General features: G+C 37.3%; 1 protein-coding gene across 8 annotated transcripts in view; it reads right to left on the bottom strand.

Annotated features, from left to right (window-relative positions):
- Positions 1-3,130: 3,130 nt before the first annotated feature.
- Positions 3,131-14,848, bottom strand: part of klhl29 (kelch-like family member 29) — a 399,100-nt gene continuing 387,382 nt past the window's right edge. For all 8 annotated transcript variants that reach the window (XM_043676918.2, XM_087977403.1, XM_087977393.1 and 5 more), the window contains one exon: positions 3,131-12,869. In XM_043676918.2, the coding sequence (XP_043532853.1) occupies positions 12,686-12,869 (184 nt within the window). In that variant the 3' untranslated portion in view covers positions 3,131-12,685. The remainder of the gene's footprint in view (positions 12,870-14,848) is intronic.

Raw genomic sequence — 14,848 nt, 5'->3', positions numbered from 1 at the left:
ACAGGAATAGAGTAAAAGAATAATAAAGTTTTGCCACAGTTGTCCAGGGTTTTAATAAGATAATATGTGCTGAATTTGATCCCCCCATATTATGGGAGGAATACTGTTGCCTTGTAGGCTGCATAGCTACATTTCACAAGATCGGAATGAGAGTTGCCTTATCATAAGGTACTAAACTTTTATTCTGAGCTAGGGTGCTCTGCATATGTTGGTTGGTGTTGACACATGGCTTCCACTTCTGAATGTGGTTGTCACAGCAAGAAAAGTTAGAAGGAACGTTGGATGCAATAAAGCAAAGTAGCAGCTCATGGTGTAGGAGTAACATATTAGCATGCATTAAAAAATTGGCTCACTGGCAGAAAGCAGTAATAGATCGTTGGCAGGACACAGTAAGTGGAATCCTGCAGGAACCTTTTTATTAAAGCAATTTGTATCGATTTTGAGGGGAGCAAAGGAATGATTGCTCGATGTGCAGATGACAAAACAGGAAAGTATACTGTGAAGAGGATACCAGGAGGATGCATATGGAAACAGATAGGTTGAGCAGGTACAGCAGGCGAGGTTGGAGTACAAGTGAGAAAATGTAAAAATGTTCACTTTGGCATGAGGAATTTACAAAATAGGTTTGAATTAATTGGAGAACAACTATGTACTTGTGAGGTTCAGACAGATCCAGTTCTTGTAGTGCATGAACCACAAAGCTTAGTATGCAGGTACAACATGTAGTTGAGGGTAATGGGAATGTTATCCTGTATTACTAGAGGAATTGAAAATAAAGATAAGAGTTTTATGGTTCAGTTATTCAGGACTTTGATTAAACCATATCTCAAATACGATATGTAGTTTTGGTTTTCTACTTTAAGGAAGGATGTAAATACTTGGAGAAGTTTCAGAGAATGTTTATTATGTTCAAGTGCATACAATCCTGAAACGCCTTGACAAGGTGAATGTTGAATGGATGATTTTAGAAGTAGGGAACACCGTTCAAAAATTAGAGATTTTTGATAGAGTGGAGGAGATAATAAAAACTGAGGATGCTGTAAATTAGAAACAAACAGAAATTGCTGAGGAGATAATAATTCTTATTATCCATTATTATTGATTTGCTATGAAAGCAAAGCTTTGATTTCTTCCGTTCCAGAATAAAAGTTGGAATGCAACCATTTTATGAGGCAAGGTTGGACTGGAAAGACTTGAATTTAGAAGAGTAAGAGGCAACTTGATTTAAACCCTAAGGATTTTAATAAGAGTTGAAGTGGTAAGGATGTTTCCCCTTATGTGAGAATCTGGAACTACAATCACTGTTTAAAAATCAGGGTGGTTCATCTAAAACAGAAATTAATCAAACTTTTCCACAGGGTTTTCAGTCGTTGGAACATTTTTCCTAAAAATGTGTCGGAAGCAAGGCCCTTGAATATTTTAAAGGCACCAGCTGGATAGATTCTTGTTAACGAGAGGTTGAAAGGTTATTGGGGGTAGGCAAGAATGTTGAAGTTACAATCAGATCAGCCATGATGTTACTGAATGGTGGAGCAGGTTTGAGGGTCTAAATGGTCTACTCCCTGCTGATTTGTATGTTTATATGTTCAATGTGGGGCTGTTTCACCTTGTCTATAGTATGCTAATCCCACTGTTTGTTCATCATCAGTGCAGTTTGTTGAATGCATCTTTAAGTAACCTCAGAACAGAGACTATGTTGTGTTCTAATGCTTGTTGTTTCAGGAATGTATAGGGAAGGTACTGCCTGAAAATCTTTCCAGCTATTTGGCCTTGAAGATAGATGTAGGAGAAAGTGAGGACTGCAGATGCTGGAGATCAGAGCTGAAAATGTGTTGCTGGAAAAGTGCAGCAGGTCAGGCAGCATCCAAGGAGCAGGAGAACCGACGTTTCGGGCATGAGCCCTTCAGGAATGAGGAAAGTGTGTCCAGCAGGCTAAGATAAAAAGTAGGGAGGAGGGACTTGGGGGAGGGACGTTGGAAATGCGATAGGTGGAAGGAGGTTAAGGTGAGGGTGATAAGGTGAGGGTGATTGGCCGGAGTGGAGGTGGGGGCGGAGAGGTCAAGAAGAAGATTGCAGGTTAGGAAGGTGGTGCTGAGTTTGAGGGTTGGGACTGAGACGAGGTGGGGGGAGGGGAAATGAGGAAACTGGAGAAATCTGAGTTTATCCCTTGTGGTTGGAGGGTTCCTAGGCGGAAGATGAGGTGCTTGAAGATAGATGGCAAAGTATTGGACACAAGAGTGTAATGCAGAGTGTAGACCAAGTATTTTCTCTTGGTGGTGTGGGGGAGAAATAAATCAGTCACTCAGAGCCACCTTTCCATGCACTTGACAGCATTAATAAAGAACTGGATGCAGGATGTGTGCTAGACATACCTGTACTTTTATGAGGGAAGACTTGGCAGCTGGTGACCTCATAAAGTATTATCTCAAAAGATTAAATGCAGAATGTTAAAACTATCTTCATTTGAAAAATGATGACAATGAATTATAAAGGTAAGGAACCTTTTTTTGGGCACATTCAATGTAATGGGCTGCCAGTTCCATAATTGCGCCAATGTCGAAGATTATAGTTAATGCTTATCTGGACTCAGGGGAAGAGCTAAGCATAGATTTGACTGTAGGTTTGTTTTTTAGGGACTTGTGATTCAGGCAGCAGTACAATGGACACTGGATACAGAGTACAAAATAGCCTTGCAGATGTAATTATGTATGTGATATCTGCAAGATTGTAGCAATAAAGTAGTTTCATGTGCTGTTTAGAACAATTAGTAGTAACTATGTATATATATTCACCCAAATGCACACTATTTCTATCCTGTGGCAACTTTATTGTTCATCTAGGGTTAGGAATCTTTCCATTGTAACTTTATCCAGTCTGGAATTTCTTCCTTAGATTCTTCTGCCTCACTCTTGTCACTTAAGATCCTTATTAAAATATGGCTCTTTGAACAATCTTTTGATCATTTATAAAATCTTTGTTGAACAGCATGCATTTTTGTCTGATAATACCCACGTTCTGCCTTCAATGTCTTTTTCTTTCGGGAAAAAAAACTTAAAATTCTTATTTAAATAGTACAACTGTGCAAAGTGCAGTCAATCTGAGGAATAGAGCAGAAAACTTAAAAACAATGTCTAAATGAATATTTCACTTTATTGCATACAAAAATGATGTATCATATGGTATAATTTAATAGTTATCTCTACATAAATGCAAAGAAGTTGTATTCTACAGACATTATTTTCTAAAACATTCTTCTATTTGTGTTACTGCTGCAATTGAGAGAGAGAAAAGCATTTCAGATATATTTGTATCACTGTCCTATCACTTTATATTATTGTCCCTTTTTTCTCAGTAAATGATATTACATACCGTGGTCAAAGCAGTGACATTTCTTTATAGTACACAACTCTGCCCACTTCTGCTTGGTTTCCCTCAGAATAGGGAACATTGTCAGTTGTTTCTAATAAGCCACCAAATAGTTGTGATGTTGACTGTGAAATTTCTGGGAATATGGTGTGAGTGGGGGTGATGGGGGTGGGGTGGGAGGGGAGATGTACATGGTTTGTAAAGACCTGGACTTGAAGATTAATCTGTTGAGAGAATTGCTTGATTGGTATAACATTCAGCTTTATGTCTTTGTGATTGAAGTACCAAAATTAAACTTTGCTATTCCGAATATAGATGCAAGAACCATGCAATTGAAAACAAATGCTGGGCATTTTATGGTTGTATAAGCTCTATGAGAATACTGTAAATTAATTTGTCAAATGTGCATGGTTAGCATGTCTTCATTAGAAACCAATCCTGAAATTCAGTTTTAATACTTAAAATAGATCTTAGCCATAGGTGGACTGAGATGTAAATGAAATATTGGCTTTCAGAAGGATTTTTGTTTTTTTCTGTGTCAATGACTAAGCAAACAGATACATTTGTTTCTTCGAAGTGACCCGTTAGTCATTCGTTTGAATTTATTTCAATGCTCTCTAAGGTAGTGCTATCTCTGACCCATATTGCAGATCAAATATGGGAGAGAAAAGCAAGGTATGTTTCCTATGAAACAAGTTATTAAAATTGATACAGTGTGCTATGGCAAATTAAATGGCAGTTGATTCTCATGAAGTTTTATATTTGATCTTTGAATTTCTTTCCACTCTTATCAAAGATAGTATTCCCAGAGAATGAAATCATTTTAATTTTTGACTTGCATATTTTAAATAAAATCAAAATATCCAGATAGCAATTAAAACCACCTTTTATATTAACAAGTAAATTTTCCCATCTCAGATGAGTCTTTATTGTACTAGTGTGAATAGATTTCTAATTCTCTGCTGCCCCCCTGTGGTCTCTTTGAATGGTAATGCTAACTTAATCTCAAATAAGATGTTAGGGATGCATTTTGTTTTCTATGTTACGAGTAGTATTCTGGAAGAACCAGAAGAAATTTTTACTTTTGGAAACATTCACTTCCCAGTAGCATCATCTTAATTATTTTGAATGAAATGAACCTTCATTCACTTTAAAGTGTGTTGACTGTGGGAAACTACACTATTGAAAATATTGTGATATTACAAATAGTCAGTCCTGCAAATGGTCCATTCTGTTGTGTATATCTGTTCACCAGTTTGTTTCCATCTGCAGTTAAGTTTAATCGAATCCTCTAACAAAGCTCCTCAAATTTGTGCTTCTGTCAAGACTGGTGGATTGAATGTGTGTGAGGTAAGGTTGCATGTAGTACAAAAGGATAAAGTAGATTCTTTCATTCTCTGCACTCTATGGGAACGTGCCAAAATAACACCAATTTTGAATGAACCCTAACATCTCATAAAAACAAAATGATGGCAAAGATCCATGTAAACATAATTAGTTGTTTTCCTTAACTTATGCACCCGGTGTGTGAATATCTTATTAAATTGGTCACAATGCGATATGACAGCCCTGAATGTTTTGTTGTAATGTCAAAATTATCAATTGATTGCTGCGTAAAACTGATACCAGTTTTGGGCATCTGCACATGCCCAGTTTAAAATTAAATCCGAAAGTGGGTGCCCATAGGGTATGCTGTTGTAATCTTTGCAAATGGAATCATTAAGAAGTTACAGATCTGTTATGAATTTCAATTATTTAAACAGTGTTTTCTCTTTTTAAGGAGCATTGTTAGATCTTGTTCAGTCAGAAATTGCTGAGATTTTATTCATGTACAAAGTCATTATTAATGTTGATCAACCTCTCATGGTCTTGAAAAGCTCAACCTTACAAGTATGGAGTCCTATTCCCATAGAAGCACCATAAAAATTGCCAATTTATTTCAAATATCTGTAATTATATTTACAGTTTTACTGAACCACATTATGTCTTAATCTTTATTCAGTTTCTTAAATGATCATTTAAGTATGATACACACGCCTTGATTTTTTAAATTCCAATTTTACTATCTGTGAGAATTATTCAATCCAATTAGCTGACCAACCTGCCCGTTTCTTCCCATTTGTAGACGGAAGAGATTTCCTGTTGATGGTGTAAAATTCAAATTAATGTTTGATAAGAGGAAGTCTGTATTCTGCAGCCCACTAAATCTTTTGTAGGTGGCATTAATGGAAGCCAATGATTGTTTCCCAGAGATAGCAAAATCTAGACCAATACCTTGTTGCACTTGGTCCCTGCTTACGAACATATACCTTTACAATTATCTCCAAGTTTAATTGTTTAAAGGTGTTTTTCAAAGTTTTACTTAGGAAGATGCAGCAGACCTCTTACGTGGACAGGAATTGGATAATTGATGTAATTTGATCTGAATGATGTGTACTTTAACTGGCACTGATGTCTTTTCGTAGGATGTGTGCAAATGAGTATATTTAGTTGAAGTAACTGTGTCTGAATTGAAATGTGCTACCCAAGTCATCAGGGATAATGTGACTGACTTGTATAAATATTTTCACTGGTTGTGACAATATTTTGGCATCAATGACTTTCAGGATAATAACATCTTTGCAGCTAGCTGGACATTGTCTTTAATGTGAGTCCTCAACCATAACATGGTGATTTCAGCTGGTGTGGGAATTGACCCCATGCTATTAGCATCACTCGGCATCACAAACTAGCAAGCCAGCTAACTGGGCTAACTGATGCCCTGTGTTGTGAACCCATGATGGCCATTTATTATGGATGTTGCTTGTGGACTTCAAGTAGAATTGGCAGATTTTGTCATCAAGGCATTAGGACCATCAAGAAATATAAATTGATCAATGCATTTTGCTCAATACTTAAATTGGAGCTGATATATTAATCTAATTATGGAAGCAGTTATTTACTAATTGCTTGTATTTTGTACAAGCAGCCAAGTTTTTCCAATGTCCACTGTGAGGCACTCAAATTATTGCACAAATCCTTGAAGTGGGCATGAGCAGGCTCAGGAGAAATAATTTGTGTAGTCAGTTCTGCCATAACACGGCAGTTCCGTTCTTGTACGATCCTACATTATAGAAAATTACATAATAGCAGCGCCATATTAACCAATACACACTTTAAGTGTTCATGCTTTAGAAACAGTGTCCCCAATTTGTCAATTGCGTTACAGCAAATTCACATTAACAAAACACGTGTTATAGCAGAATGACCTGTATCTCTCTCAAATGTTATTTAGTGTTTATTAGGCAGGTAACTTCAATTCAGTTAATACTAAATTACGAATTAAATTTATTGGTTGTGCTACAATTCTAAATGAAGTCTCAATCTGTAAAAGCAATAAATCCAACTGGTGTGGACCAAATTATGGTCCAAACCAAAAATGCACAAATTATTGAGCCAGATGTTGTTCTTGGTTGTGACAGAATGTCACTCATCACTGATCTTGCAAAAAGCTGCCCACAGGTTTAGTGTGTTCTGGAAATTGTCCCCTTTCTGGGTGGCTCAGTGGTTAGCACCGCTGCCTCCCCGTGCCATGGAGCTGGGTATGATTCCACCCTTGGGTGACTGTCTATGTGGAGTTTGCATGTTTTCCCTGTGTCTGTGTGGGTTTCCTCTGCGTGCTCTGGTTTCCTCCCACAGTCCACAGATATGCAGGCTAGGTAAATTTGCCATGGGAAATCCAGGCTTATGGGTGTAGGTTGGGATGCTGTTTGGAGAGTTGGTGCAGACTTCATGGGTTGAATAGCCTTTATCTGCACTGAGGGATTCTGTGATTCTTCGGATTTCAGTTGAAACTTTATGTGTTCTGTGGATGGTTTGAGCTGTCTAACTATAGAGCAAATAGCCAGTAAGGCTGATCAGTTATCCAGATTGAAGCATTCTTTCTGTAAGTAACTGAATTCATTCAGCGATCTCCACATGGTTCGATGTGTATTAATGACTGAAAAGTTTAAATTATTCAGCTCAGTGGTCAATTGCATAAACTTCCAGTGACCCATATAACTTTAGAATCATCAAATCCCTATACTGCGGAAGCAGACCATTTGGCCCATCGAGTCCATAATGACCCTCCAAAGAGCAGCCCACTCAGATCCAACCCCCTACCCTATCCCTGTAATATTCCACAATACACTAAAGTTCTAGGTTCAAAATGAACAGCATACTTTACTTTCATGACTTCCAGTTGTGGCCCTAGTGTTGTCATCAAAGTTCTCATCAATTACATGATCTCCATCCCATTGTGCTATGGAAAGCAATATTGGCAGCTGGAATTGCTTAGCCTGTCCAGTACCCTCCTTTTATTGCCTTCTTCTAAAGTGGTTCAGGTCAAGAACGGAGCTGGAGTGGCAACCATGCACAAGTGTGGGCTGAAGGACCTGTACTGCACCAAGTATCCAAACTTTAAGGCATCTGATACATCCAACAATCTTAATTCGAGGTTCATTCATTTGTTCAGTATTTACATGAAAGCTGTCCTCTATTCTGGTTACTGAGGAAACATTATATGCCCTCTCGTGTAGAACAAGATTAGATTAGATTAAATTACCTACAGTGTGGAAACAGGCCCTTCTGCCCAACCAGTCCACACTCACCCTCCAAAGAGTACCCACCGGACCCATTTCCCTCTAACTAATGCACCTAACACTACGGGCAATTTAGTATGGCCAATTCACCTGACCTGCACATCTTTGGATTGTGGTAGGAAACCGGAGCACCCGGAGGAAACCCACGCAGACACGGGGAGAATGTGCAAACTCCACACAGAGAGTTGTCCGAGGCGGGAATCAAACCTGGGACCCTGTTGCTGTGAGGCAGCAGTGCTAACCACTGAGCCACCGTGCCTCCCAGAGATTGCTGATATAGATACTGACTGAACATTCGGAGCATAAGAGTAAACAGACACAGTTGCAGACTGGATTTGCTTCTACCCATTATGGTTATATTTTGGATGCAGAGCCTTCTCTGTCTCTTTTCTCTTCTTTGTACGAAAGCAGCTTTGCAATATGTTTTCAATACATTTTTATCTTTTAGTTTCAGATTTCTAGCATCTGTAGCATTTTGATTTTTTTCTATAAATACATTGAGTTTCAATTTTCACTCAAACAAATCTCTCCAAGAATCTTGAAATCTAATTCATAATTAGGAATCTAGTTTCTGCTTCCGATGCTTTGCTTCAGGTCTCTTTCCAGTTGTCACCTATTTTGATTCTGTTTGACAGCATTTCCAACTTTGATAGATTTCTATGTGTAGAAGGTTTGTATTGTCAGGAACGATCATCATCACCCAGCTCAATGAATGTAAAATTGCATTTGGTGTCTTAGCCCCCCCTTTTGTTCAATGTGTTCCTGCCTGCAACATTTACTGTTCCAAATTCTAGAGAGCCTAAGACTAAGTTACCATCCTTATGACGACAAAGGGGGGGGGGGGAGGGGGAGAAAAAAAGGTGCTTATAACTTTTAATTGCTTTGTCAGATTTCCCAGTGTGCAGATAATGTGGGAGTGGGCCCCAAAATTTCTAGAATGTATTGTGCTTTAAACTGTACTTTCGTGCAAAAAACACTTGTTTTTGTGCATGAAAGGACAGTTTCAGCACAATATTTTCTACAAATGTTGATGCCCACTTCTACATGATCTACACATTGGAAACTCTGACAAAGCAATTAAAAGTTAAAAACAACTGATTTAATTAATATAATATTTGATGCTCTGTCTTTTTAATTGAGCCCACAACTGTTGAGAGCTTAAGTATTTGACCAAAAAGAAAACTATCTCATTGGGTCAGAAAACATATTACCTCCACACTGCTGCTCTGTGGTTGGGCTTTTCAACTACATAACCAAATTCCAGAAACCAAAGCGAAACCATTTTAGTTGAACTGCACTGGTCTATAATGAATGAAGGTCAGGTCTGAAGTTGTGTGGACTGAGCCAGGAACACACAGATATTAGCACTCTGCAAATTTATGTGGAAGAGAGATGGATAGATGTTGCTGGGATCAAAATTGATTTCTAATAAATCTTAAAAATATTTATACTTGACTAAATGCTGCTTTCTCAAAGCACGAGACTTGGAGGCTGGTGAAGATTCAAAGGTAAAGTGGCCACAGGTTATTACTTGAGAACCAGAGAAGCAACATTACAAATGCATATTGTAATTTGGGACATCCTCATGTCCCAAAGAGTTATTGTGTATCGCTTGTTGGCTCGATTATACTGGTTAAAGAATTATTCTGTGTATCTGACTGTTTATGTGATAGGTAAAAACAATGACTGCAGATGCTGGAAACCAGATTCTTGATTAGTATGCTGGAAGAGCACAGCAGTTCAGGCAGCATCCGAGGAGCAGTAAGATTGACGTTTCGGGCAAAAGCCCTTCATCAGGAATAAAGGATTTTTGCCCGAAACGTCGATTTTACTGCTCCTCGGATGCTGCCTATTTATGTGATAGTTCTGATTGAGGAATAATGCAGGTTGAGAGGGAAAGGAAATACCACATGAAAAGAAATGTGACTAAATGGATAAAAAGAGAAAACAGACTGAAAAAGAAGCAATATAAATAAAAATGAATGGTTGAAATTGAAACAATTTTCTAAAAATTAAGTGCAATGAATTATATCAACTGGATATTTTAATTCTAACTCAAATTTCTAAGATGTATCAAATACTTGCTGAGTAAACGTCATGAAGTTCCAATCTTGAGTGTGAAGTGGCTTCCTCTCATGTCACATTGTTATTGGATTATAAGTGGTGCCTAAAAACACCAAAACTAGTATACAGAAAGAGAGACAGAGATGTGTGTTGAGGTTAGAACAACTGGCATTGACTCCTATCTAAGCTCCCTTGGCTAGATTGTTGAATGAGGTACAAGGATCTTGTCTGAATTTACCTTTAGCTTTGTGACATGTATCAGCTATTTGTAACAACATGTTGAGACTTTGGTTTACTCAAAATCAATGAAGCCTTGGGATATACTCTAGCAATGTGTGGTAGATATATGAGGAAGGAGACTAATAATGTAGTGATGAGGGAATCTGTCAGAAGATATTAGTTGGATTTGAGTAGTGTTAGCTGCTTTTTATTTTAGTTTTCATGCCTTTATCTGATTGGGTCTATTTTCATTGTGATTTTAATTACAGTTTGAGTATGTGCTTTTCTTGCATATCAAGTGACCTTGAAAAGCCACTTTAGACATGGGCCCAATGCAACATGTGGGTGTAAATGCCCTAATAATTTATTAAATAAGATTACAATTTTATCAGAAAATACTGTACAGAAGTATTTTGGTCCATAAATTGCTGTACTTCTACCTTACATATATATATATAATTTTGATATTGGAAGTTTACAAAAAACTCATTGCTAATGAAAAATTGTCTATACTTTGAACTACTGTACATGTTATATTCAATATTCAGAGATGAAACTCAGAATTCTACCTATTATATGAATATATAAATCATATTCATACAGTACATACTGAAAAGCTGAAACTGGTATGAGCATATGATATTTTGTTTACAGGAAACCTAAACTATCAGTACAGAACATGTATCTTAGTAATCATATTTACTATCTCCTCTGCCATAGGAGCTAGTATAGATTATATATTATACATGAGTTGTTTTGAGCCATGAATACCAGAAGTAAATGCTTCAGCAGCTTGTTTTCTTCCCTATCTCTTCCCCCACCCCACTGCCTTATGTATTCACGGATGTAATTGGTACACATGTGGTTAAAACCAATATTTATTGTCCCTTGCTAATTGCCTCTGAGAACATAACAACCTAGCAGGGTAGGCTGTTGCAGAGGAAATTTAGGAGCCACATTGTTCTGTTTCTGGAGTCACATAATCCAGACTGAGAGAGAATTTTCTTCTCTAAAAGGCTTTAATGAATTAAGTGGGATTGTACACTCCAATAGTTACGTGGTCACCATGACTGATTTTCTTTTTTCCCCAAGTTTGCTTAACCAATTGAATTTAAATTCCCTTGATACTGTAGTGGAATCTGAACTCATATCTCCGGACCATTAACCAAATCATCATGATTACTTGTCGATTAATATACCTTACCGTCCCTGGTATACTTGTGATAAGAAGCGAGTTCATCACATGGTGGTACTTAAGTGTACAATTGTAAGGAAAGTTACTTTACCAGGGAGAAACAAATACTACTTTTATTAAAAAAGAAAAGCCGTGGATTTAAAGACTTGTGCCTTGTTTCAGTTTAGCATTTATGAATAAAATGGGTTAAGAATGGCTAGGTACTTTTATGTGATAATATAAAATGAAATATGCCAAATAAGTTTTAAAAATCCTGCGGCTGAATGATACTTTCATGTTAGTTATTGTGCAAAAGGTATTAAAGGAACAAATTCTGAGCCTATGTATATTTACTGTTGATGCAGCGTATGTTTGTCATGTATAATCCATGATATAAACCTGGAAAGAATTAATCTAGATGGCAGTGCAGGACATTACAGCTACAGCCTCTGAATATTCCTGGCATTAATCTCCCTGCTCCTGCTTCTCAACAGCAATTTACAAAAACAGCATCATACACTGCTTGGTGGTGTTACAAATCACTATCGATAGGGGAACTGATTACAAAACAAAGTAAATTTAAAATTCCACTTCCAGATATGGTCATCTCCCAATATTATTTACATTTTCATTTCTTTGTTTGAGTGGTCTTACTTTATATAATCAGAGAAAATTGCCTCCTGACATGAATTACATTTTTTAAAGTATTCTAATTGTATAATTTTCAGTCCTGTTTTCTACGATTGTGCATGACTAAAATGTGCAACACATGGACTATCCAAGCTTCTCGTCGGTTTTGTCCCAGTGTACAACTGATTTGCTTTGCAACTTCTACCATGTTCTCGAGGTTTTCTTGTGCTCTTGGGACTGTTCGTACTTTGACTGAATAGAGTACATGCTGCTACACTCTGGTACTGTAGATATTACACTCTACAAAACCAATTGTCCTTCTAAATGGCCTTTAACAACATATAGGTAACTGAAAGCAAAACTGATGATTGTTATAAAGCAGGCATTCATACCCGAATTGCCCAATATCTAAACCAAGTGCCAGGTCTTGTGACACTACTAGAAACATTATAAGTTATAGTATAATACATCCATAGGGATTTTTGCCCTATTTCACCTAATGGCGAATATGGAATCTACATTCAATGTAGACAGTAGAGAGAACATATTCATTGTTTTAAAGCACTGCTGCAGCAGAATAAAACAATTCAGGAACTGATATCATATCATGTCAACCACTTTGAATGTACTTTTTGATGACTACACACCCATGCCTGAACACCGGGCAAGGCATGTTTTGTAGGATTGTCCAAGTATTAGTGTGAGGATCGTATGTTTCCATGTTTCCCAATGCAGGTCCTTCACTACTGACAATTCCTCCTGTAGCATAGATTTTCCCATCGAGTACCACGGCACTGTAACAGATAATCTTTATTATTCAAGTAATCACAATCACGTCATTTACAAAACATAAGCATAAATTTTCAATCACCAAGCATAAAGCAAATTCCATGCAGCATATACATTTCACTGAATATTAATATTTTTAGAATAATTAACCTCATAAGACTTGGTGTTGACAGTTATTGTAAACACAATTATAAGAATGAAATATTTTATCATGGGAGAAAGGTTCTTGGTTTCTTGACTGTTCAATATATTGATAGCCCATGGACAGTAAACTGAGTAGCATCTGAGTGAACGGTAACTATGGTTTGATGAAAATACAAAGTGTAAATAAATTTCAGGCGGAATTTGTAGCATTGATTATGCTAGAGTCATTGAGATGTACAGCATGGAAACACATCCTTTGGTCCAGCTTGTCCACGCCGACCAGATATCCTAAATGAATCTAGCCCCATTTGCAAGCATTTGGTCCATACCCCTCTAAACCCTTGCTATTCTTATACCCATCCAAATTCCTTCTAAATGTTGTACTTGCATGAGCCTACACCACTTTCTCTGGCAGCTCATTCCATACACGCAATATCCCTTAGGTCCCTTTTATATCTTTCCCCTTTCACCCTAAACCTATGCCCTCTAGTTTTGAACTTCCTCACCCCAGGAAAAAGATCTTGTCTGTTTACCCTATCCCTGCCCCTCATTATTTTATAAACCCTTAAGGTCACCTGTCAGCCTCTGACGCTCCAGGGAAAGCAGCCCCAGCCTATTCAGCCTCTCCCAATAGCTCAAACCCTCCAATTATGGCAACATCCTTGTAGATCTTTTCTGAACCCTTCCAAGCTTCAAAACATCCTTCCCATAACAGGAAGACCAGAACTGCATACAGTATTCCAATAGTGGCCTAACCAATGCCCTGTACAGCTGCAACATAACTCCCAACTTCTATACTCAATGTACTGACCAATAAAGGCAAACATACCAAACACCTTCTTCACTATTCTATCTACTTGCAACTCCACTTTCAAGGACCAAGGAACCTGCACTTCAAGGTCTCTTTGGTCAACAACACTCCCCAGAGCCTTACCATTAAATGTATAAGTTCTGCCCTAATTTGCCTTACCAAAATCCAGCACCTCACATTTATCTAAATTAACAATTTTCTAATCAAATGAAGTGGAGTGCACTAAACACTTCCTGATTGTGAATAGGACCAGAAACAGATGCCAGTCTGTTTGGTATTCAATCATCAGACTGATTCCTTAAAACAGAGTTCTTTCTTTGAAAACATTCAGTTTAAGTGTAATGAGTCTGTGGTCACATTTGGAATCAAATGCTTTCTTGTGTCAGGGTTAAAATTGCAATAAAACACCCAGTTCCTCTGTACTGGTGTTAATATGTCTTCACCTTGGAGTGGGTTATTGCAAAACTGAAGTAGATGTGAATCTTTTGTTTTTTTTTCATGTAAACAACTATATTAAACATTACTTTCCAACCTGTTCCTCCTAACTTCGGGATGTATCTGTACAAATTCTTATGTGTTAACTCTATTGTCACTTTATAAGCAATACCAATGCTGCAATGTAGAATCTATGAAAACATAACCAGATATTCAGTGATTACAATCATTATTTTATATTGATCTTGCGAGGCAATTCCAATGCTATTTAAGAATGTAAATAATAGATGGTTTCCACTGTAACAGGAAGATCCTAATCACTGATCATAAATACTCTGTAAGAATGCTTTCATAGAATTGGTGCTTCAGTATATTTAGGACCACTTTAGACAATTAGTACCAATTTAGATACTTGTACTGCAAACTAAGGGGGTTTATCCTGTCACGTGATTAAAGTGGCATATTTACATGTCAGTAATTGGCAATAACAATAACTTACATTTGCAGACAAACACCCAAATTGCTTCAAAGACTTGTAATCAGACAAAAATTGAAACAATAGAAAATTTGGATGGTTGATCAAATTCTTAAAGA

The sequence above is a fragment of the Chiloscyllium plagiosum genome, unplaced genomic scaffold (assembly GCF_037043375.1).
Source record: "Chiloscyllium plagiosum isolate Xiang-an unplaced genomic scaffold, Cpla_swu_hap1 HiC_scaffold_3, whole genome shotgun sequence".
In the NCBI taxonomy this organism is placed as follows: domain Eukaryota; kingdom Metazoa; phylum Chordata; class Chondrichthyes; order Orectolobiformes; family Hemiscylliidae; genus Chiloscyllium; species Chiloscyllium plagiosum.
Note: the sequence above shows the minus strand (reverse complement) of the source record. Positions and strands in the feature narration are given on the sequence as shown.